The sequence below is a fragment of the Triturus cristatus genome, chromosome 3_2 (genome assembly GCF_964204655.1).
Source record: "Triturus cristatus chromosome 3_2, aTriCri1.1, whole genome shotgun sequence".
Classification (NCBI taxonomy): Eukaryota; Metazoa; Chordata; class Amphibia; order Caudata; family Salamandridae; genus Triturus; species Triturus cristatus.
The window spans coordinates 971,783,787-971,805,919 of NC_140584.1; the positions used below are offsets into that span (position 1 = coordinate 971,783,787).

General features: G+C 45.7%; 1 protein-coding gene across 12 annotated transcripts in view; it reads right to left on the reverse strand.

Annotated features, from left to right (window-relative positions):
- Positions 1–22,133, reverse strand: part of NF1 (neurofibromin 1) — a 1,956,660-nt gene that overhangs the window by 1,364,946 nt on the left and 569,581 nt on the right. For all 12 annotated transcript variants that reach the window (XM_085649550.1, XM_085649547.1, XM_085649544.1 and 9 more), the window contains exon 12: positions 4,902–5,036. In XM_085649550.1, coding sequence (XP_085505676.1) covers positions 4,902–5,036 — 135 coding nt within the window. The remainder of the gene's footprint in view (positions 1–4,901; positions 5,037–22,133) is intronic.

Below are 22,133 nucleotides of genomic sequence, written 5' to 3' on the forward strand. Positions count from 1 at the left end.
GGGACAAATCAGTGGTGGCAAGCAGGACAAACTCTAAAGGTTGTGTTCTCCACAGCCCCCAGTTAAAGTAGCCCCTTGGTTGATCATTGTCCGACCTCCCCACTCGGCTGCCCACGTTCCCACCTACTTCTTCGGTGTTTTCTCAGTTGATATTGGTGATCCTCTTCTCCCTTGCTCTATGATGTCGACTGCAGATTGAAATCTTTGAACTGCTTGACAATCCGTAGTTTTATCCTCTTTACTTTCCATGTTCGGAGACACGACCACAGAAGCCATAAGTCTCACCACAAGCTTTGTAGTCCAATGATGCTCTTATGTACCTGCATATTTATATCAATTTTATTAATGTTTTATGGTACAAAGGATATTCTGTTACTCTCTAGGGCCGGAATGAACATGGTGAAAGGAGATGGCAGAGGGGAATTCAGGTGCCATGGAAAAAAGTTCAGACGTAAAGGAGGTTACAAAGGGACCGGTCATTGTGCAGGCAAAAAGGCATGTTTCATAAAGCTTCAGGGACAGAAAAGAGGAACACAGAGTGAAATATATGGTCATCAATGCAGAGAGTGAAAGTAATGTAAGGGGTGGTGGAGAAGATGGTAAGGCAATCAGACAAGCGAGTGGTGAAACTAAATTGAACACTCAGGATCTTGAGAAAATAGAAAACTGTTGGACATGCAGAAGCCAGAAAGGGAAGAACCTCAATTAAAGGCGAACATGTCTTTTCAAAACCTGAAAAGGTTTCCCCGGGGTCTCCTTCCATTGACTAACTCCGGATTCCAATTGGTAATCGTATTGAGGATCGGAAGTTTTTTGACCAAGCATCACCTTGCTTCTTCCAACCTACAGCAGAAATCAACTTTAGAAAACGTCTGTCAGTCTTGTTGATGTGCTCAAAGGCACTTATTCATGGAGATAGCAAAAGCAGCACTGAAGGCAGTTTTGCTGAAATAGACCAAAAGACTCAAGAAAATCCCAGGGTTTATTCATACACGCCTGGAAAATAGTGGCAGAAACTGATGGGCTTCCACTTCAATACAGAAATTAAACGAGTGCATATCACAGTCTTCTGAACAAATGTTTTGTCGTGTGTTTTTTGCATGGCACATTGTAATTTTTCCCTGTGTTTGGCCTAGCTGTGCACGCTGTAGGCCTCATTTCCCATTGCACATGTTACTATATAAAGACACTTGCTTTTGTACCACAATGTACTTTCACACTAAACCTGCCTATGTATTTGTGTTTTATTCGTTTCCTGGGATTTAGTCTGAGCACCATCGACCAGGTCAAACACCGATGTCCCTTGTTATTCCTTCGGGCCAGGCATTAGCACCTAGACAGAACACAAGAAGGCAGCTTTTGTTTATGTGTATACATGTCCTAGCATATAGATGAGTACATGAGCCACAAACAGATATACAGAATGAGAATTCTGAGACAAGAGCACTACGTCTGCTGAGATGTAGAGCGTTCATCTGTGTATGCCACGGTATGGGGTCTGCCGATAATCCCAGATATCTTCCAATTAATGATCTAATTTAATCATTTAGCTATACTTGCAGGTGAGGGGGGGTGAGGTTACCATGCTAGCTGTACTTTTATTATGCAATTGTGTTCCAATTGTGGCATGTATGCTGCATTTCAGACCACGATAGTTTAATAAATACTCTAAACTTCCTTTGTGTCTCTTGTTTATCTTATTGTGGACAAGTACAAGTGAAAGAATGTGTCCAGTTTCCGCAATTCCCGAGAGGGTCAAGAGTGTTGTGTTCTGGGGGTGCCAATTCACTTGTTTCTCTGGTATGAGTAGGAGGGCAAATGAGACTATCGCTAGTCGGACTCTGGCTCATGGATACTGAGGTGGTAGGATGACTCCGTCCCTATATGCTGATGTTTCATGGTCTCAAGCATACTTCTATTGTAGGGCAGAATCCCTGCAACAGTTTTAGCATGGGAATTCAAAGGCAAATAATTTATATCTAGACACTGACTAGGCTGCATTTCTTAGGAAAACAGACACAGATATTCTGATGTACGTCTCGAAGTAGTAATGACATGGGGTCCGATATTACCTCTGAGCACAATACTTTTAGCAGTTCTCTAAACTCCACATCATCACTCAGGTGAGAAAGAGCCTTATCTTAAACTGTAGGTTGGGTTCAAGCCAAAACCTGTTTTTGGGTGTGGTTCAAAGTGGGGCTGTACAAACATGTCCACAGGGAATGTAAAAACACCTGGCAACAAGCCTAAACATAAATAAATAGGCGTATTGGTATTAGATTGTGTCAAAAACTTTAAGACTGCAGATGTGATTATAAATTTAAATGTTTTGACTTATGGTGCAAATTCCTAGATATGCATCCTTTATTTTACATCTTCGAAGCACTTAACCTTCTGTTATCTGAACATTGCAGAAAGTCAAATTGTTCAATAAACATATTCATGCCAGGATTTCCAGATATGTCATGTTTTCCACCAGAGCCTTCCCATGGCCAACGCCTATCTAACTCCACTTCTGATCAGACTCTGGGCATGCTCCTTCTGAGCTTTGCAAATAAGAACTAATTAGTTCATCTAGAAATAGGGCACTACTTCTGTATAAGCTTGGTGAAGCAGCCAGGCTTGCTTTCTTTTTCTTATTAAAATACGATTTTACTATAATGCACTGTCTTTATGATTAAAAATGCCCTTCTAGAGAATCTAAATAAAACATTATTGGGGTGAAGGGGGTGTACAGCTTCTCAAGATTTGATTAGCACTGTATATAACCAATGAAAATGTACAGGCATTTTATGTAGCCATGGTAGAAGAAGATGAGCCTGATGCTAAAGTCTATCGCTCCAAGCAAAGCTGAAGACATCAGATCAGATGCAGCACACCACAGGCCGAAAAAATGTCTCACCTTTAGATGCACTGACCATGGCACCTACTCACTTGCTGCTGAATCAACTGAAAAACCTGTGAAGAGACTGTGTCTGTAATACAAGTATGGAGTTTCTCATATCTGCAGCTGTCCTTCCATGTACAACATTAAGTTGAGCGTCTAAAGAAATGTAAAACTGCGCCTAAAGGTTAAGCCAGAGCATGCAGTTCATCCCCCCTTTCCCCTCCAAACAGGTTAGTGTGAAAATATGGGTAAGACTGGAAAGTGTCTTGCTCATTTTTAAGCTGTCAGATGTTGGTCCTCAAGGGGTTTCAATGAAAATGTTGTAACAATATTTTGGGAAAGCACCTCCTGAGGAAGGTGGCAGTATTTTCACTAACTACTGAAACATTGCATCGATGCTTAAAACCACTGCAGTTTCACAAGTAGTATTGCTAAGTTCAAACAGTGTTTTTGTGAATTAAGCAATATTTCAAGTTGTGCCTTTAGGTTAGGAGGATTGGATGAATTCTGAAAAGGGGTGAAACTATGCATTAAGTACATGATTTCAACTATTTTCAATATTATCATAGTGAAATAATACACTTTAGTCCTTGAAGTGTGGGTTTACATGATGAAAATGAAATGGTCACACCTCGGAAGGCTCTTTCAATTATTTATTTTGGTCTAGAAAGGTTCATTTTCTGAATCGTTTTAATAAAGATAATTAGGTTATACTGCCATGGATATATATTTACAGAATTTGGAAGCCCTTCCCCCTTGCTTAGAGAGGTTTAAGTTCTGAAACTTTACATATACGTTGCTGATATATGTAAACCAATCGATAAGTCGCTTAAAACCTTTAAGTGGTGTGTGCCTCAGAAGTCCTCATCTGGTTGTTATTGTACTGATGTTTGCATTAATGGTGGGAAATATGTACAGGTCAAATAAGAAAACAATGCAACTGATTAAAAATGGGTTATTATGGACTGAGGCAATTTATTTCTCAATCACAGTTCAAAAGGAAAATTGATGAAAATGAGTGCACAACATGGCGGCGGTCCTTTCAACGCATCATAGACAGCGTTAAAAAGTGGGTTTCAAGTGGCTTCCTTCTTTAACAACTGAATTTATATAGTAGATTTGTCACAGGGAACATCAATTGAAGTCAAATGATTATTAGTGGTTCAGTAAAATTTCCATTTTATTGCTTTGGGCCTACTTGAAAACAAGTAGTGCACAAAACCATTCTTTGAAAACATTCTGGAGAAGAAAAAGCACAGCAAAAGATTTTATTTGGTCTATGAAAATGGTTTGATTACTTAACCAATAGGTGGAAACATGCTACACACTCCTGAAATGAGATGATGTGACTAGTATGGTAACTATGCACAGAAAAGTCAAAGAAATTGAAGGCTTTTCTGTGGTAGTTACAATGGGTCATACTTACAGCAACAGAAGCCCACTGCCATGCAAAACAGTGACTGGTTGGCATCTGACCACGTGAGCGACAGCAGCCAATAAGAACAGAAAATAAGAAGCAGAAGACAAAGCACCTCCAATCAATTACAGTTCTTGTTTGCAAAACCAGAGCTATTTTATCACACCAACACCAAATGTGAAATAGCCAAACACTGTGCACCCACACTTGTTCCAATAACTAGGAACACCATGCTGAAAAATTCACATTTCTTCAAGAGCAACTCTTTGGGAAATGTTGCTTGAATATTAAACTCCGAACAGTTGTTTCTTGACTAGAGTAGTTTGTAGTTTGCTATAATTTAACATTCAGAAAGCTATCTGCCCCATAAAATTACACACAAGTACTGTGCACAGTCCTACTAAAAATGAATTACGCCTACAAAATACCAGGTTTAAAAGCTATTTTCGCACAAAACTATTTAAGCTTGTGTTGCTTCTGGGAGTGAATTTCCTACATATGTCTATATTCTCTAGACTAAAGACGATGAACAAAACCACAGGTATGAAATGGAGACGCAATACATTTAACAAAAAAAATAATTATAGACAGTTTTACCTGTGTCAACCGATTTGTCGTTGCACTTGAGCCACAACTCTGCATGACATTTTTAAGAGTTTCAGAAAACATACAACGGAGTTCAGCTGAATGACAGTAAACTGCATCAATCTTGGGCCACCAATCTAGTGCAGACTGAAATAACAATTTCCAGGTTAGTGAATCAATTATTTTTCTTAATCATATCAAATAGAATCTATAAATACATTCTTAAGATTTTGATACAAATAACATAATACAGCCAGTTAAGTCAATCAAAACATACTATTCAACCCCAACACTATTATCAGAAAGAAAGTGAACTATTTCTTCAAGCTTTCCTGCAACTGTCAAGTAGCAAGTCACAGCATACAGTAGAAGAACACTGTACAGTTAGGTAACAGACTGTCACAGCATGGTTTATGGCCACTATACTAAATGCAGGCCGTAACACATGGGGCACAATTTCAAGCAACAGATAACATCTTTCATAAATCCTCCATTTCATAAGTATTTCCCAAAGCCTAATTCCTCTTTTACTGTCCTCCCACAGGAGATGAGACAAATCAAGGGTAGTACCAGCAATCAAAATTTGATATGGTGTGAAAACTTTGCAATGTCTTTATGTATCTTAAATATGGCTCCATTTCAAAGCCATCCTTTCCATTCAGATATTTGTATGTGCTGAATCCCTCAGTGATCTGATTTAATTTTCATGGCTCGTCTCCCTTATACATTTCCTTTTATTTGTTTAAACAGCCAATACATTTCCTTGATTATATTACCAGGACCAAACCAGTACCCCTCATACGGTTGGTTAAATAAGTGTCATTGTTTACTCTACCATAGACTGCATAATACCCCTTCAAGTTTCACAAACTTTAATAGATCCATTTTGTACACAAATGGTTCACTCTTCAGACATACCTTTACTCATAGCAACAAAAAGTACACTGATACTATAAGGTACTAAAAGGCAGTGCTTTACACCAACGGGGCACAACTTCAAGTTCCTTGAGCCTTACAGCTTTGCTTCATCCACATAAACATACCTTTCAAATGGAGAGCCTACACTCTTTTCAAAGATTGTCGAAAGTGAATTGCATCATTGATGTTACACAAGCATCAGAACTGAATATGTAATTGTGATCAAATCAGCAAAAAGGCACCTAGAAACATACAATTATAATGCTGGAACCGATTCATAATAACGGATCAGTAAATGTTACTTAACTGTATGACAGTTTTGAAATTATTCTATATTCATAGGCTGTTCTTTATCATGGCGTTTAGTCGCTAGGATCTGAATGTCCTTTTTACTAAAAAGTAAAGGTTTTCTGCTCGACTGCAGGCATGGTCACTCATGATAACATCAACCCAAACCCAGCAATGTCATGGTCTGTAGCTAGAATTTTCTAATTACTGTGTAAATATACAGTCCTCCACTGCATGCCAACATCTCCTTGACTGTACACTTCATGTAGAACATATTTGTTTGTGATGGTCCATTATGTGCATTTGCCTTAGTTTGTGTTTTTGGTTTTTAGGATTTTGATCGTGTAGCAACTAGTCTGGGATTATTTTCACCACTGTTAATGCCATCGAAAGCCATTAACTTAGTCTTTTCCCCAACAGGTGTGCTTCAACTGGGTAAAACTAAATGTGCTTATTGTTTTATTTTGTAGGACTGCCCACCCTTTGGGGTGGGGCATAGGCCGGGCTGTATTGCACCAGACCTGTGCTCTGAAAGGATAATAAATATGTTGTCACTGTTTATTACCAACTTTCTTAATCCCTGGCCATAGTTAGGCTGATCCAGAGGTTTGTATGTTGTAGTGCTGCAACACAGTATTGATTACCCCCCCCCCCGCACGCCTGCAGATGAAAATGCATCTTTTATTGCTATGTGGCCGAAGTCAACACACTTCTTCCAATTTTAAAACGTCACCTTACACGCTTCCTGAATACTGGTTGAAGCACAAGTTTCTTACTTGTGTAACGATATATCTTAAAGAGACATTAGTTAGTGATAGATTCCTTACCTTAGAATATCCCCAGGCGTCAGACTGGATCCGGAAAGTTTTCGTCAGCAGAACCCCTGCGCGTTGGTAGGCGTCGTCGTGCGGCTCCGTGTACGCCGTTGGCGTCGTAGTCGTCGAGATGACGTCGTCAGAGCTACTTAGACGTGCCCACGCACGCTGACGTCAGTTCTGTACACGACTTTCCGCGCCAGGAACGCAGAGCCATGCCAGAGACCGACTACTGGTGCATTAAAACTAGGGCCCTGAAAGAGATGACCTCAACCCGCATCAGATCGCAGAACGGGAAGGCTGGGTGGGCGGTAAGGAATCTATCACTAACTAATGTCTCTTACAGATATATCGTTATACAAGTAACTTGTGCATCTGAAAGAGACGTTAGTGATAGATTCCTTACCCTAGAATAGATACCCCAGCAATACCAACCCCGGTGGTGGGTCTGCGAAGTGAGAATACACCAGAAAGTCACAGAGAACCAAACGGCCAAAGAAGCTGTGTCTCTGGACTTGACTGTCAAAGCAATAATGCGTAGTCAAAGTGTGCAGCGAGGCCCACGTGGTCGCCTGACAGATGTATTGCAGTGGGACACCGCGTTCCAATGCTGTAGTAGCTGCTGTCACCCCGGTCGAATGGGCACGCAACTCTACCTGAGGTTCCTTTTTAGCCAAAGAGTAATAGGCTTGAATACACAAGACAACCTAGCCTAAGATAGTTCATTTATGCACAGCCCACGTAGCCAACAAAGAGCTGGTCATCCACCCGGAACTGTTGTGTGCGGTTGAGGTAGAATGAAAGCGCACGTTTGGGTCCACACGGTGGAGCCTCTCTGGAAGGGTGCAGAGGTGGAAAGAAAGTGGGCAGAGTGACAGTTTGCCCCAGATGAAAGGCAGTGACTACTTTTGGTAGAAAGGAGGAATGTGGTCGAAGCACAACCTTGTCCGGATGAACTGCCAGGAAAGGAGTTTTACAGGAAAGACCCTGGAGCTAATTCACACGCCTAGCAGAGGTGTTGGCCACCAGGAAGACACTTTGTAAAATTATGAAGAGGCTCAAAGGGAGCGCACATGAAGTATGTGAGAACCAGGTTCAAGTCCCACTGAAGCATCACAAACGAAATAGGTCGGTAAAGGTGAGTAATGCCTTTGAGAAATCTATTGACCACAGGGGATTTGAAAAGAGGGCTGATCAGGCAGCCTGGGATAGGCTAAAAGAGCAGAAAGGTAGCCTTTAATAGTGCCCAGAGCAGAGCCCTGCTGGGCCAAAGAGAGAAGGAACAAAAGGACCTCAGAAAGGGGATCTATAGCTTTCGCTGTGCACCATCCCATACATTTGTTCCACTGGCAGGCATATACTGTATTAGTGGAGGGCCGCCTGGCTGCCAGAATGACATCAGAGACTTCAGAGGCAAGTCAGAAGGAATCAACTGCCGCCGCTCAATCTCCACGCAAGGAGGTGGAGGCTGGTAAGGTTCGGGTGGAGGATCGCCCCCTGCTGCTGCGAGAGAAGATCATCCCGAAGAGGCAGCCGGATCCGGGGATCCACGCTCATACTGAGTAGCTTGGGATACCAAACTCTTCGAGCCCAGTTCGGTGCCACAAGAATGACTTGGGCCTGGTCGTGTCAGATCTTCAGCACTTTGGTTAGAAGTGATATATGCCGAAAGGCGTACAACAGACCGCAACCCCACTCGTGATGAAAAGTGGCTCTGAGCGAGGGCCTCCTTGGAAACCCCAACGCGCAGGAACTTCGACAGTGCGCGTTCTCGTCGGTGGCAAAGAGATGTAACCAAGAGTTTCCCCACTGTAGAAAGAGAGTTTGCGCCACCTGTGAGCAAAGATGCCATTCTTGATCCATTATGCACAGACGGCTGAGTTAGTCCACCCTGGCTTTCAAAGAACTTGCCAAGCGTTGAACCACCAGGAATATGTCCCGGCGTTCCTGCCACTTTCAGAGGCGCAGAGCCTCCAGACATAGGGCCCACGATCACACCCTGCCTTGCTTGTCGCAGTACCACATGGCAGTGGTGTTATTGTATGTGAACACTTGCACTACTCTCCACTGGACAGGGAAGGCATGCTTTCAGTGCAAGGAGGATCTCCCTGAGCTCCAAAAGATTGACATGGTGCTCAGATTCTGCCAGAGACCAGATGCCTCTGATCTTCACCTCTCCCATGTGGCCCCCCTATCCCAGGAGGGACGCATCCTTCACCACTGTATGCTCCGGTTAGAGAAGGGAGAGGGATCTGCCGCTGACCCAATGCTGGTCCATGAGCCACCACTGCAAGTCTTGTGCAGTGCCGTCCAAGATCTGGACACAGTCCGACAGGTTTCCCTAATGCTGCGTCCACAGGAACTGCAGGTCCCACTGCAGAACCCGCATATGCAATCTGGCATGATTGATCAGCAGGATGCAGGAGGCTATGAGGCCCAGCAGCCTCAGTGTCTTCCTGACCAAAACCCAGGACAAGGGCTGAAAGATCGGAATCATAGCCCGAAGGTCCCGGACTCGCTCTTCGGGAGAATAAACCTGAAATTGCACCATGTCCAGAACCGCTCCGATGAAGAGGAGCTTTTGAGCAGGGATCAGATGCGACTTCGGCACGTTGATGGAGAACCCCAGCAAATGCAGGAAGTCGGCAGTTGACTGGAGGTGGGAGACGACTGCCTGGGGCGAGCCCGCCTTTAACAGCCAGTTGTCGAGATAGGGGGAGACTGAAACCACTGATCTGCACAGATGAGCTGTGACCACCATCATCATTTTTGTGAACACCCGAGGGGCCGCACACTGAACTGAAAGTGCTCGTGGCCTACTATGAACCGCAGGTAATGCCGGTAGGCCGGCAGGATGGGGTTAAGAAAATAAGCATCCTGCAAGTCGAATTGTACAACTCAGTCCTGTGGGTGTAGGGCAGACAAGACCTGGTCAAGCATGAGCATTTTGAACTTCTCCTGCCGGAGGAAGCGAGTGGCGTTCGGGAGGTTTAAGATAGGATGTAGGCCGTTGTCCTCCTTTGGAATTAAGCAATGAGAGTAACAACCACAACCTACGTCTGATGTTGGAAGGTGCTCAATGGCCCCTTTGGCCAAGAGGGTCGCAACCTCGTGCTGGAGAAGTGTCAAGTGATCTCCTGACATGAGGTGGTGCTGAGGTGACATGGCAGGAGGAGTAGTGTCGAAGGGGAACGGAGTAGCCACTTTGGACCATTGGCAGAACCCACCTGTTCAAAGTGATGACGCGCCAGTGGGGGAGCTGATGGCAAATGCAACGGAGTTGCCGAGGCCGGAGCCGACGGCGGCGCCGAGGCCGGAGCCGACGGCGGCGCCGAGGCCACACCCTGGCGCCGACACCGAGGCCGGAACCTGGCGCCGGCCGACAGCTGCACCGGGGCCGGACCCGACAGCGGCACCGGACCCGACAGCGGCACCGGGGCCGGACCCGACAGCGGCACCGGGGCCGGACCCGACAGCGGCACCGGGGCCGGACCCGACAGCGGCACCGGGGCCGGACCCGACAGCGGCACCGGGGCCGGACCCGACAGCGGCACCGGGGCCGGACCCGAGAGCGGCACCGGGGCCGGACCCGACAGCGGCACCGGGGCCGGACCCGACAGCGGCACCGGGGCCGGACCCGACAGCGGCACCGGGGCCGGAGCCAGCAGTGGTGCTGAGTCTGAAGCCAACAGTGGTTCTGAGGCCAGAGCCAATGGTGCCTCAGGGCATCTTACCAGCGTAACCGGGCCCCAAAGGCGGCGGCACAGGGGCAGAGCCACCCAAGGGGCCAAAGGCACCCCCGGAGGGGCCCAATGGGGCATGTAAATGGCCCACGGCCGACAGGAAGACCTGTATTTCTTCCGGAGTCACATACAGCCCCGGTAAAAGCGGGTAGGCAGCAGGCAACAACAGAGGCTCCACCGGAGCCACGGGGGAGTGACCACCCGCCCCCTCCGCCGTATACCGCGACCGGTGTGGGGTAGACGAAGAGCGACGTCGCTTCTTTGACTTTTTATGGCGCCTGGACTTACCTGTCCCCAATTCCGACGAACGGTGGCGACGGCCTCGCGACCTATCTCCCGACCTTCCTCAGGAGCAGGATCTTGAGCGTCACGGAGCCGAATGCCAGGCCTTCAACAACTTTCGGGAACTCTCCCGCAAAGCCTTCTGCGCCATGGCCCGACAATCTGGGCACGCCTCGGGGTCATGGGCGTGCCCCAAGCAGAAGAGACAAACGTTATGTGGGTCCACCACCGACAGGACTTAAACCCGGGTATCTCGACTGCACCAGAAGTAGAGAACTCAACAAAACAAGAGAAACAAGTCTCAGAACAAAGTTAAAATAATAACTAGGAGTACCGCTCTCTCTCGGATCTGCGCTTGCTGGCGCGGAAAAAGAAAGACCTGACGTCAGCGCGCGTGGGCACGTCTAAGTAGCTCCGACGGCATCTCGGCGACTACGACACCAGCAACGTACGCGGAGCCACACGACGACGCCTACAGACACGCAGGGGTACTGCTGACGAAAACTTTCTGGATACAGTCGGACGCCTGGGAATATTCTAAGGTAAAGAATCTATCACTAACGTGTCTCTTTCAGATAGAGTATGTTAATCATTTAGGTGTGTGGTGGTGTAAAAAGTCAGAAACTTAGAAGCAAGTATGTCATCGCAACACCAGACCGTTGGCAATCAGTATACAGCCTGTATAAGACATGCCTTGTTGCATTTATTCAATGATATACTTGCAAACTTGTAAAACCGCTGTCATTCTCATCTTATGCTGTTTCAGCAAACTGCTGCCGTAGGTCTTCAATTTCATCCAACAGCTGTTTGTCATATTTGCTGACAAATGGGGTGGAATTTGGGATGTCCTACCAGAGTCTACACTTGGTCATGTGAACTTCAAGATCCTAAAGTCACTCAAGCTGCAGAAGCACAGGGTCACAAGGGGAGGCTGACAGTACTTTGGCCCCAGCATTTGAGCTTTAACTTTGCCGCTGTTACGGCAGTCTTCTGCTTAGAAAATAAGAACAACTCTTATTTCAATGTAATTGTATTATTGTGTGTGCTTTTAAATTCTGTGTGGGAACTTACTTGGGGGAGTGCATCACGAAGTTTATTGGCTTCCACCTCGCGTTTTCTGTCTGCCCTCACTTCCTGGTGGTGCCACTTAGAGCCGCCATCTTAGCTAGTGCGTGCTCTAGTGGTTTCTAAGGGCCGAGGCTTCAAATCGGCACTGCGCGAGCGCACGTCGCTCCCAGCGTTTGAGCTTTAACTTTGCCGCTGTTACGGCAGTCTTCTGCTTAGAAAATAAGAACAACTCTTTTATTTCAATGTGATTGTATTATTGTGTTTGCTTTTAAATTCTGCATGGGAACTTACTTGGGGGAGGGCATCACGAAGCTTATTGGCTTCCACCTCGCGTTTTCTGTCTGCCCTCACCTCCTGGTGGTGCCACCTAGAGCCGCCATCTTAGCTAATGCGTGCTCTAGTGGTTTCTAAGGGCCGAGGCTTCAAATGCGCACTGCGCGAGCGTGCAGCGGACGCGCGCAGTGGGCGCGCCAAAGGCGCGCTTAAGGCAAGCCTGTCTGCGCCCATCAGCGCCCCGCCAGCGCCAGCCTCTATGCCTGTGATATTACCTCTAACTCTGCTACTTTCATCCAGTATAATCATAATGAACTGTTAGCACTTAACGATCCTTCTAGTTGCTGTATGAGATGGGATGCCGCATTAAACAGCTCTCATTACTGCATGACGTGTGGACTTGCTCTGTCGCTGTCCCCTATCTCTTCTGCGGAACAGCTCGGGGTTGGTAAGGCACCGTCCAATATCAAGGCAGAACGTATCAATGCTCGGTCGATATCTAAACGCTGTCAGGACATCTTTGAGCTGCTTACTGATGCTTCTCTTGATATTCTCTTTTTGACTGAAACCTGGCTCACTCAATCCTCTGGTCCAGTTATTGAATTAGCCATCCCTGCCGGCTTCAAAATCGCTCGTGCCGATCGGAAAAAGGGGCGAGGAGGAGGTGTGGCAGTTGTTGTCAGAGAGGAATGGGAGTGTCGTTTTTCTGAACTTGTTGACTCTCCTGAAGTTGAAGCTCTGGATTTCTGCATAAAGGTATCCCCCCATTATTGTCTAGGTGGGATTGTGCAATACCGCCCTCCTGGCCCTTTAGGCACTTTCCCTACGTTGTTGGACACTTGGATTTTACCTAGAGCTGTGCGCTACTCCCATTTTCTGCTCCTTGGGGACTGTAATATCCACATGGACAACCCTGATGGGAATGATACACGCAATTTTTTAGCCTTATTGCACTCTGCCCAGTTGCTTCAATATGTTTCCTCTCCAACTCATAGTGGTGGCAAACGCTTGATGTAATTTGCTCTAGCTTGCCTGTGTTGGTGAACCCTCCGCTGCCAGTCACTTGGTCTGATCACTATTTGGTCCTATTCGCTTGGAATATTGCCAAGGGTCCTCCTTCGTCCAGGCCTCGCTGTGCAACCACCCATAGGGGCTCCTCATAAGATCGACCCTGTAGTCTTGTGCACCGCATTAGCCGACTGTCTGCCGCACCTTTCAGAAGATTTGGACCTGGCCCTGGGGCAGTTCAATGACTCGATTAATAAGGTGGTTTGCGATCTTTCGCCTCAGGCCAGACCTCGACGCCCTAATATGCCATTGCCCAATCCTTGGTTCACGCCTTTGCTCCAATCTCAGAAACAACAGTGCAAAAGGCTTGAAAGAAGATGGAGACAGAATTACAATGTAACCGATAAGATGGAATTGAAAAAAGACCAAAAATTATATTATGCAGCAATTATTGCGGCGAAAAGATGCTATTATTTGGACCGTATCGCTATGTCGGGCAATAATGCCAAGACATTGTTTAACATTGTAAAAAGCTACGTCTCTCCTAAAGCTTTGAACAATGTACACACACCCTCTCCTATCTGGTGTGAAGAGCTTTCAGACTTTTTTATGACTAAAGTTAGATCTCTTCAACTGCTCTTTGACACATCAGCAGCTCAGTCCTTGCAGCTGTCTGCCGATTCCTATTCCCCTTCTGATTCTGTAATTTCTTTCTCCTCTTTTTCAGCCATATCCCTTGAGGAGTCTCTGGGTGCCCTGACTGCTTTAAAGTCTGGCTCCCCTCTTGACCCGTGCCCTGCAACAATTCTGGCTCGCACGGCTCATATTATTAATCCTTTGGTGAACCAGCTGATTAATACCTCTTTAGGGTCGGCCATGGTTCCTTCCGCTTGGAAGCAGGCCTTGCTGGTCCCTCTTAAAAAAAAGCCGATGGTGGACCCTCATATTCTTTCCAGCTATCGGCCCATCTCTTTGCTGCCGGGTGTGGCAAAAGTTTGTGAGAAACTTGTGAACAAACCACTCACTGCCTATATTGAACAACACGGCCGGTTACATAGTTCCCAATCGGGTTTTCGTGCTTCTTACAGCACTGAGTCTGCCTTGGTTGAAATCTCAGAGGCTATCCGGGAGTCGTTAGATGCTAGGGGCAGGGCAATGTTGGTCCTTTTGGACCTATCTGTCGCTTTTGATACCGTCCCCCATGCCCTCCTCATGGCCCGACTGCAGAGGCTTGGTATCATCGGTGCCGCATGGAAATGGCTTAAGTCCTTCCTTGCCGATAGAACCCAGCAAGTGTGGATCCCTCCTTTTACTTCCACCACCCAAGATGTTCTAACAGGGGTCCCTCAGGGATCCACACTGAGTCCTCTGTTATTTAATCTTTACATGACCCCGCTTATCCAGCTTGCTGAGGATCTCGGCGCTAAAGTAGTGGCGTATGCTGACGATACCCAGCTTTTGTTCACTTGGAAAAAGCATGAGTCCAGTACGGACCATGTTAAATCTTGCCTGTCTGCAGTGTTCAACTGGTTTACTTTGGCCCAGCTGAAATGTAATGAAGACAAAACAGAGATACTGTTTTTTGGGGACTTCCCCTCTGTTTTTCGTGCCTGCTGGCCCGCCGTTGTTCACCACCATCCCCTTCTGGTCTCCCTGTGAAGAACCTGGGGATCTGGTTTGATGAAAAACTTTGCTTTAATAATCAAATCAGCAAATTGACAGGTACCTGTTTTGGCATTTTAAAGATGCTCAAATTTTTTTTGCCCCTGCTGCCTCTTGCCACCAAAGAAACAGTAATCAGGGCCTTGATCACCTCCCGCCTCGATTATGCCAATGCATTATATGTAGGTCTCCCTGGCTACCTAATGGATAAATTGCAGGTGGTGCAGAATGCCGCAGTGCGTCTGCTGTTGGACCTACCCAAGCACACCAGCGTTAGACAACATCTGCCGCTAAAAGCTAGAGTTCTGTTCAAGGCTCTGGTGACGGCCCATGCAGCACTTTACGAATACGGCCCTTGGTACCTGAGGAAACGTTTTTCGTTTTATGTTCCGGGCAGACACCTGCGCTCCTCAAACTCATGCTTGGCATCTGTGCCCAAAATTCGTATGAAAAGAAAAGGTGGCAGCTCTTTATCCTATTTGGCGGATAAGTCTTGGAACTCCTTTCCTTTGGAGCTCCGCAGCCTTCAAAACCCCGCTTTGTTCAGAAAACAACTTAAAACCTTTCTATTTCATTAGCCTATTCTTCTTCTTCTTTTCTGTTCTCTCTTGCTGGTTGCGCCGGGACACTCTTTTGAGTAGCCGTGCGCGTTATAAATCACCAATAACATAACATAACTTTAGCCATTGCAGTTGCTTTCCTCTAAAGAATAAATACAGAAATTGGTAGAGATTTTCAATAGGCAAAGGCCGTGAGGGGGAAGGTCCACATAGTTGCACTGAACCATCAAGGACAGCCTTGAGGGATGTATCCAGATGTGCTTTCAAATGTAAGTTCCTAAAGTCATACTTCTCTCCAAGGTATGAATGTGGTTAAGTTGAATGAGACCTGTTGAAGAGTCATCTGCAACAACCTCTAGGGAACCAAAATCACACCCTATTTAAGAAGATTTAGAATGAAAAGATTCCTGCTCATTCCTTATTGATTACAAATGTCTTCTATATTTGAGTAATGTAGATGAGGGTCTACATTATGAAAGCTAGGCAGCATATCTCCTTTGTTCAAGTGATAGTAATGGTGGTGTCCTTGGCCAGTCTGTCTTTGTCTAAAGTGGTGTGATTGAGTGACGTGAGAGCAAAGGGTTGTTTTTAGCTCTGTTGAGGGTTTGTGGATCAAAACCAAGCATTAAGTGATCCCACTACAATCGCTTGTGCAGTAAAGTGGGAACAGAGTGAGAACTGCAAGAATATGCAGAGGGGCAGGGAAGGCATTTATGGTGTTTGGATTCCACATTCAATGGGGAACCACCAGTTTGAGATGCTGTTATTGTGATGTTACCCGTAGAGCAGAGTTTTGTTATTCAAGCATTTTAGAGCTATAGTGTTCACAATAATGAATAACCCAAAACCTGAGCTGTACCTCAATATGAGAAACATGTTCACACAAGTGTACTCCACAACCACTACCACTCTCTCACAAACTGTGAAGACCTAGCCCAACAGTAACTCTGTGGTTGTGTATGTTCTATGTTGATCATGACTGCTAGGTACTAACCGGTCCGTCAGCGACTTACATGTGATTGACTAGAGAGGAGATGGCATTGGGGGAGAGGCGGAAGTTGTCTGGAGACTAAGGTAACTGAGTTTGGTCCTTGGTAAGGAAGTTATGGGTTCCCCACTAGAAGGGCTCCACCAATGATCCTGATCAAACAAGTTACTACGGAAAAAGTGTCACACCAGAGGCAATGATTGTCGATTGATGTGCCCTAGAGATGCCCAGTCTTCTGACCCCTGAAAGGAGGAGAAGGAGACTCTCTGTTGACATGAATTTTATCCTTTTGGAATTGTGTCATTAGACCAGAACAACATCCAATGCTACCACCTACTCTCTCTGCAGAGTTGCTGTGAATTCCACACCCTAAACAAAAAAGACCATCGAAAATGTATCTAACAATTTTGACAAATACAATATTTTGCTAAATCATACACAGAGAGGTACACTGATTTTAAAACGTGCATAGTGATTTTTATAACTATTTTATATATAAAAGAGACTGAATATATCAAAATGTGTGGAGCTTTGGTTTGTAGGAACTGTACAAGACCTCTATTTCTAGATGCTTGGAATGACCCAGCTCAGTCAAAAAAAAGCCAGGTTTCAGTCTCCTTCAAAATGGAACATGGCTGGTCCGCAAACGGGTGGGTGACAAGTTCCAGATTTTAATCGTCAACACCCCTAATGTGCATACTCCTTTCCACACTGTATTGAGCCTTCTACTGAGGTATGCCTTTTGCAATGAGCACAGGCAATTTAATAAACTTCTCAATTCAAAATACAAACAAAGGGGACAAACGAGTACGAAAGACCTGTAGCCACATCACTGAATTCTTTGAGATATAAATAGATTGTATCACAGTAATCCATGCAAAAGAGAATAATTAACCATGTTAGCAGGCAATGGCTGCATTTGGAGAGGAAGGTTGTAGGATTAATAGTTGGAAATTGAATAGCCTGGATATTGCCTCTCTTTGGGACCTGAAGGTCACGTATGAATAAAGCAAAAATCTGAGGTTTCAAACAATGGGCACTAGCTAAGATTGCCCAGTGAATTAGCTACAGTAAACACAGTCTGTTGAACATGATTTCCACAGATCAAATCTTCAATCTTTTTTGCAATTCAACTTCAAGATGTTGGACTGCGTCATTCTGTAACTGCCACAAGCCAGGACTTCAGTGCATGCGCCCTGGCAGTATTGAAAGAGTTAATTATCTACTGAATCCGTGTATCATTAGCACAATTCACTCACAATCTAAGGTTACTTCAAGCTAATGACTTTCATATATAGTAAATAGTGACGGATTAATGGTGGACTCCGAGGGACACCCCAAGCTAATCTGCTGGGGGTTGAGCTCATAGAAGTTGGATTAAACAAACTGCGAGTCGCTTGTTGGCAAGGTTGTTCTTATTAATTTTTAATTATAATTTAGATTGCTTGACATTTTAAAATCGGTTGAGGCATTATAAAAAACGAGGCTCACCCCACGCACGGCTCCTTTGGTGCCGATCTAGTTTCTGCCGCATTTTCTATCTCACCGGCACTGGTTGCTCCTGACCCCTCCCCTTGATTCTGACGACATTGGGAGACGCTACTTAGGACGCTGGACGCCCGGCCGCGCCGGCGGCGCGCCAAAGGCAAGCCCGTCTGCGCCCGTCAGAGCCCGAAAGTCCTCCCCCAGCGCCAGAAACCCTACATCATTTGTAATACAATACAGCAGGAGTGAGCTGCTCGCCTTAAACACTGGTGAGTGCATTCCCCCTGTAAAAATGGTACTTAGTGATACCTGTAGAATAAATAGGTGTGGGCTATGTCCCTTGAAACTTCTTGACTACCCGGTTAGATGCCTTCAGCGGTATGATGTTGTAAATACAGAGGTACACCGGGGATATATGCAGTATAATCACGGTGTGGGGAGTGGTTTGCAAGTACAGCACACCCATCCGGACTTACTTCCTCATGACCTCCTAGCTCATAATACCCATTCCTCATTTCCTAGCGGCAAGTCCATTAAGGGTATTTTATTAAACATCAGATCTATGGGGAAACATAAATATGAACTAGAATACCTGATTCACAGAGCTAGTCCGGACTTGGTGTTCCTTACGGAAACTTGGGCCAGCGAGACCTCTGACCCCGACTGGAATGTTGCAGTCCCTGCTGACTACTCAGTGGTTCACGTAGACAGGACTGATACCAAAGGTGGAGGGATCGCTATTATACATCGATCCTGTCTCACTGTTCGGATGCTGCCCCAGCTCTCGGTAGAGGCGGAGGCTTTAACCTTTGTTATTAAGTATACAAATCTGGAGCTTTTTAATGGGCTACTAATATATCGACCACCGGGGGCAAGACCCCCGTTTACAAGTGCTCTCCAGGCATTTTTAGAATCCTGTTTGGATTCTCCCACTTTCACTATTCTGGGAGATTTTAACTTTCATTTAGAGGCCAACAACAACTCTGATACATCCAATTTGCTGGATAATCTGGCAAGCTACGGCCTGAACCAACTAGAAAAAGAACCTACACATATAGCCGGACACATACTGGACGGCATTTTTACCAATTACGAGCAGCTCCAAGTCGAGAGTGTTCTACCCACTCTGTGGTCTGACCACTCCACAATCCATTTTAGTATAAAGCTCCCATCAGCAACGAGAGACCGTAGTCGAAGGTTAGAGATATCCAAGTCCCGTCCCTGGAAAGCAATTAAGAAGAATGAGTTGCTGACTACCTTGGAGACTGAGCCACCTAAGGTGATGTCTGATATCAACATCTCAGCCTATAATATTGAAGAATGGCTGAGATCAGCTGTTAATTTGCATGCTCCGGAAGTCACTAAATCTTTCCACAATAAAAGGGTTACTTCACCCTGGTACACGCTGGAGCTGCGGCAAATAAAAACAAGCATTGGCATAGCCAATAGGTCTCGCCTTTGGGACCTTATAAGTGTTTAGCCATGCAACAGTTGCATAACTAAACACTTATAAGGTCCCAAAAGCAAGACCTATTGGCTATGCCAATGCTTGTTTTAACTGCTGCAATCTATTGAAGCCTCACGGAGAACATCAAAGCGGCCGTGCGGCCGCGAAAGTGATCGCGATCAAACATCAAAGCGGCCGCGCGGCTGCGAAAGTGAAAATAATCGCGGTAAAGCGGGACGTGCGCGCCCGCGCACATGCACTGTAGCTCTAGGCTGGCCTGGTAGCACTTTTTGGAGCCCTCTCAAAATGTCTCGCCAGATCAGCGCATGCGCTGGGTCAGGCGAGACCTAATAATGTGTAGACATAAGGAGCGAATCTGGAGATCTGATTATAGTACGGAGCATAAGAAAGGGTATAATAGTATACTGGAAGATTATAAGGCAGCGATAAAACGGGCGAAATCAGTCTATTACACCACAAATATCATGGAGGCTACTAGCTCCTCTAAGGAGCTGTTTAAAACAGTAGCAGTGTTAGCTAAAGGTCCGGGCGATGATAGGTTTCAGCCAGATCAAAGTTTTGTAGAACAACTGTCTCTGTTCTTTCAGAATAAAGTACAGATGGTATACAACACACTACTGACTAGCGCAGGTGTTCAACAACACATTACGGCAGCATCCCCGAATTATCGGGATTTTCCACATAGGCTGTCCTGCTTTGCGACCTTGGAAGAGGACCAAGTGGCCAATCTGTTGCTCCAAACGAAGTCTGGTTCCCCATTGGACCCATGTCCGCCTTACATTTTACATCTACTACCTCACAAGATTAGCTCTTCTCTGACACCGCTTATGAATGCCGTCATTGCTTCTGGGGTATTTCCCACGCCGTGGAAAAAAGCCTGTATTAGGCCTATTCTGTAGAAACCCTCCCTAGATCCTTTGGACGTAAAACACTATCAGCCAATCTCTTGTCTTCCATTACCTTCTAAGATCTTGGAAAAAAGCTGTGAATTTACAACTAACGGATTATCTGGATAGGAACAACTTGATGGATCCCACACAGCATGGTTTCCGTTCATCTCATTCCACTGAATCTGCATTGCTCGTGGCCACTGAACAGATTCGGAAGGTGATGGATGACCTGACCGCGGCCTTCGATACCGTGAACCATTCGGTGCTGGTGCAGCGGCTGAAGGATGTGGGCATTGTAGATATTGCCTTAACCCTACTCACCTCCTTTTTAACATCGCGTGAGCAACAGATTCACTGGAATGGTGTACAATCTGGACTATTCCATCTTCCGTGTGGAGTCCCGCAGGGCTCTGCACTGTCTCCTACTCTTTTTAATCTGTATGTTAGACCTCTGGCACAGGTAATCACTGAACATGGCTTAATGCTGGTGTCTTATGCCGATGACACTCAATTAGTGGTCTCCCTGTCTCAGAGTGTCGGGCAAACAGCTGAGAGGTTCCGGAACTGTCTTACTGATGTAATGGCGTGGATGACCAGGAACTTCCTGAAGATAAATACTGATAAGACCGAGGTTATAGAGTTTGGCCAACTTCCCTCCATCTGGAGCCAAACTTGGTGGCCCCCTGAGGCAGGCTCCTGTCCAGTCCCTGTAACTAGGGCGAGGAACCTGGGAGTGGTATTGGATAAAGGTCTAAAATACGCCTCTCAAGTTAATCAAGTCACTTCAGCCTGTTTCTTTACATTGAAAATCTTACGGAAGATTCTACCTTTCATCCCGATGTCTCTCTGGAAAACAGTGGTAGGAGCCCTTGTCCTTTCTAAAATTGTTTATTGTAATGCGCTCTATCTTGGTATAGGTAAGGGACAGATTAAAAAACTCCAATCCCTCCATAATACGGCAGTGCGAATACTCTATGATCTGCCCAAACAGCATCCGATCTCGGCAGTAATTAAAGAACTGCACTGGCTTCCAGTGGGCCAGAGGGTAAAATTCAAAGCTCTTTGCCTGGTGCACAAGGCAATCTACGGAGGTGGAGCTTTGGATATTCAATCGCTGTTTCCCATGTACCAACTCGTTCGTACGCTTAGGTCTGCTAACACAGGGCTGGTTTGTGTTCCCAGAGTCAAAAGAGCTAGATGGGGAGAAGCTGGTTTTTCTTATCAAGCCTCTATTTTGAGGAACTCTCTTCCGGAGACAGTTAGGCTGGAACCTAACAGGGTTCTCTTCAGGAAGAAGATAAAGACCTGGCTTTTTCCAAGACCCTAGGATTTCGCATTGTGTGTTTAATCCCCCTAGCGCCAAGACGCCACGGTATAAGTGCACTTAATAAATGTTTGTCAGTCAGAAGTGACTACCCGCAATGTACTGTCCATCCAGGATTCAAAGATGTCTCCTACCACCACATCCAATTCAACACTAGCCTGTAAAGCAGGATGTATTGTCTACAGTACAACACAAGATAATGCTAGACACACGTTGCTTGTTTGCGTAACTGAGATAACAGTGCTATCAGTTCAGTCTCCCTGCTCAGTCGGAAACCTACCTTTTCATGAATGCTTTAAGTTGTGGTGAAGCTGTTTTGTCTGCAGTTTAGTAAAATAATGTATGGTGAGCTATATTTTTCAAATGAACACAAAATAACTGTGAAAATTTATCCAACTAACTTTCTGGGTGAACCTAATTTCTTAAACGTTTTGTGCTCAATATGAAAAAAATTACAACCGGTTAGTGAACA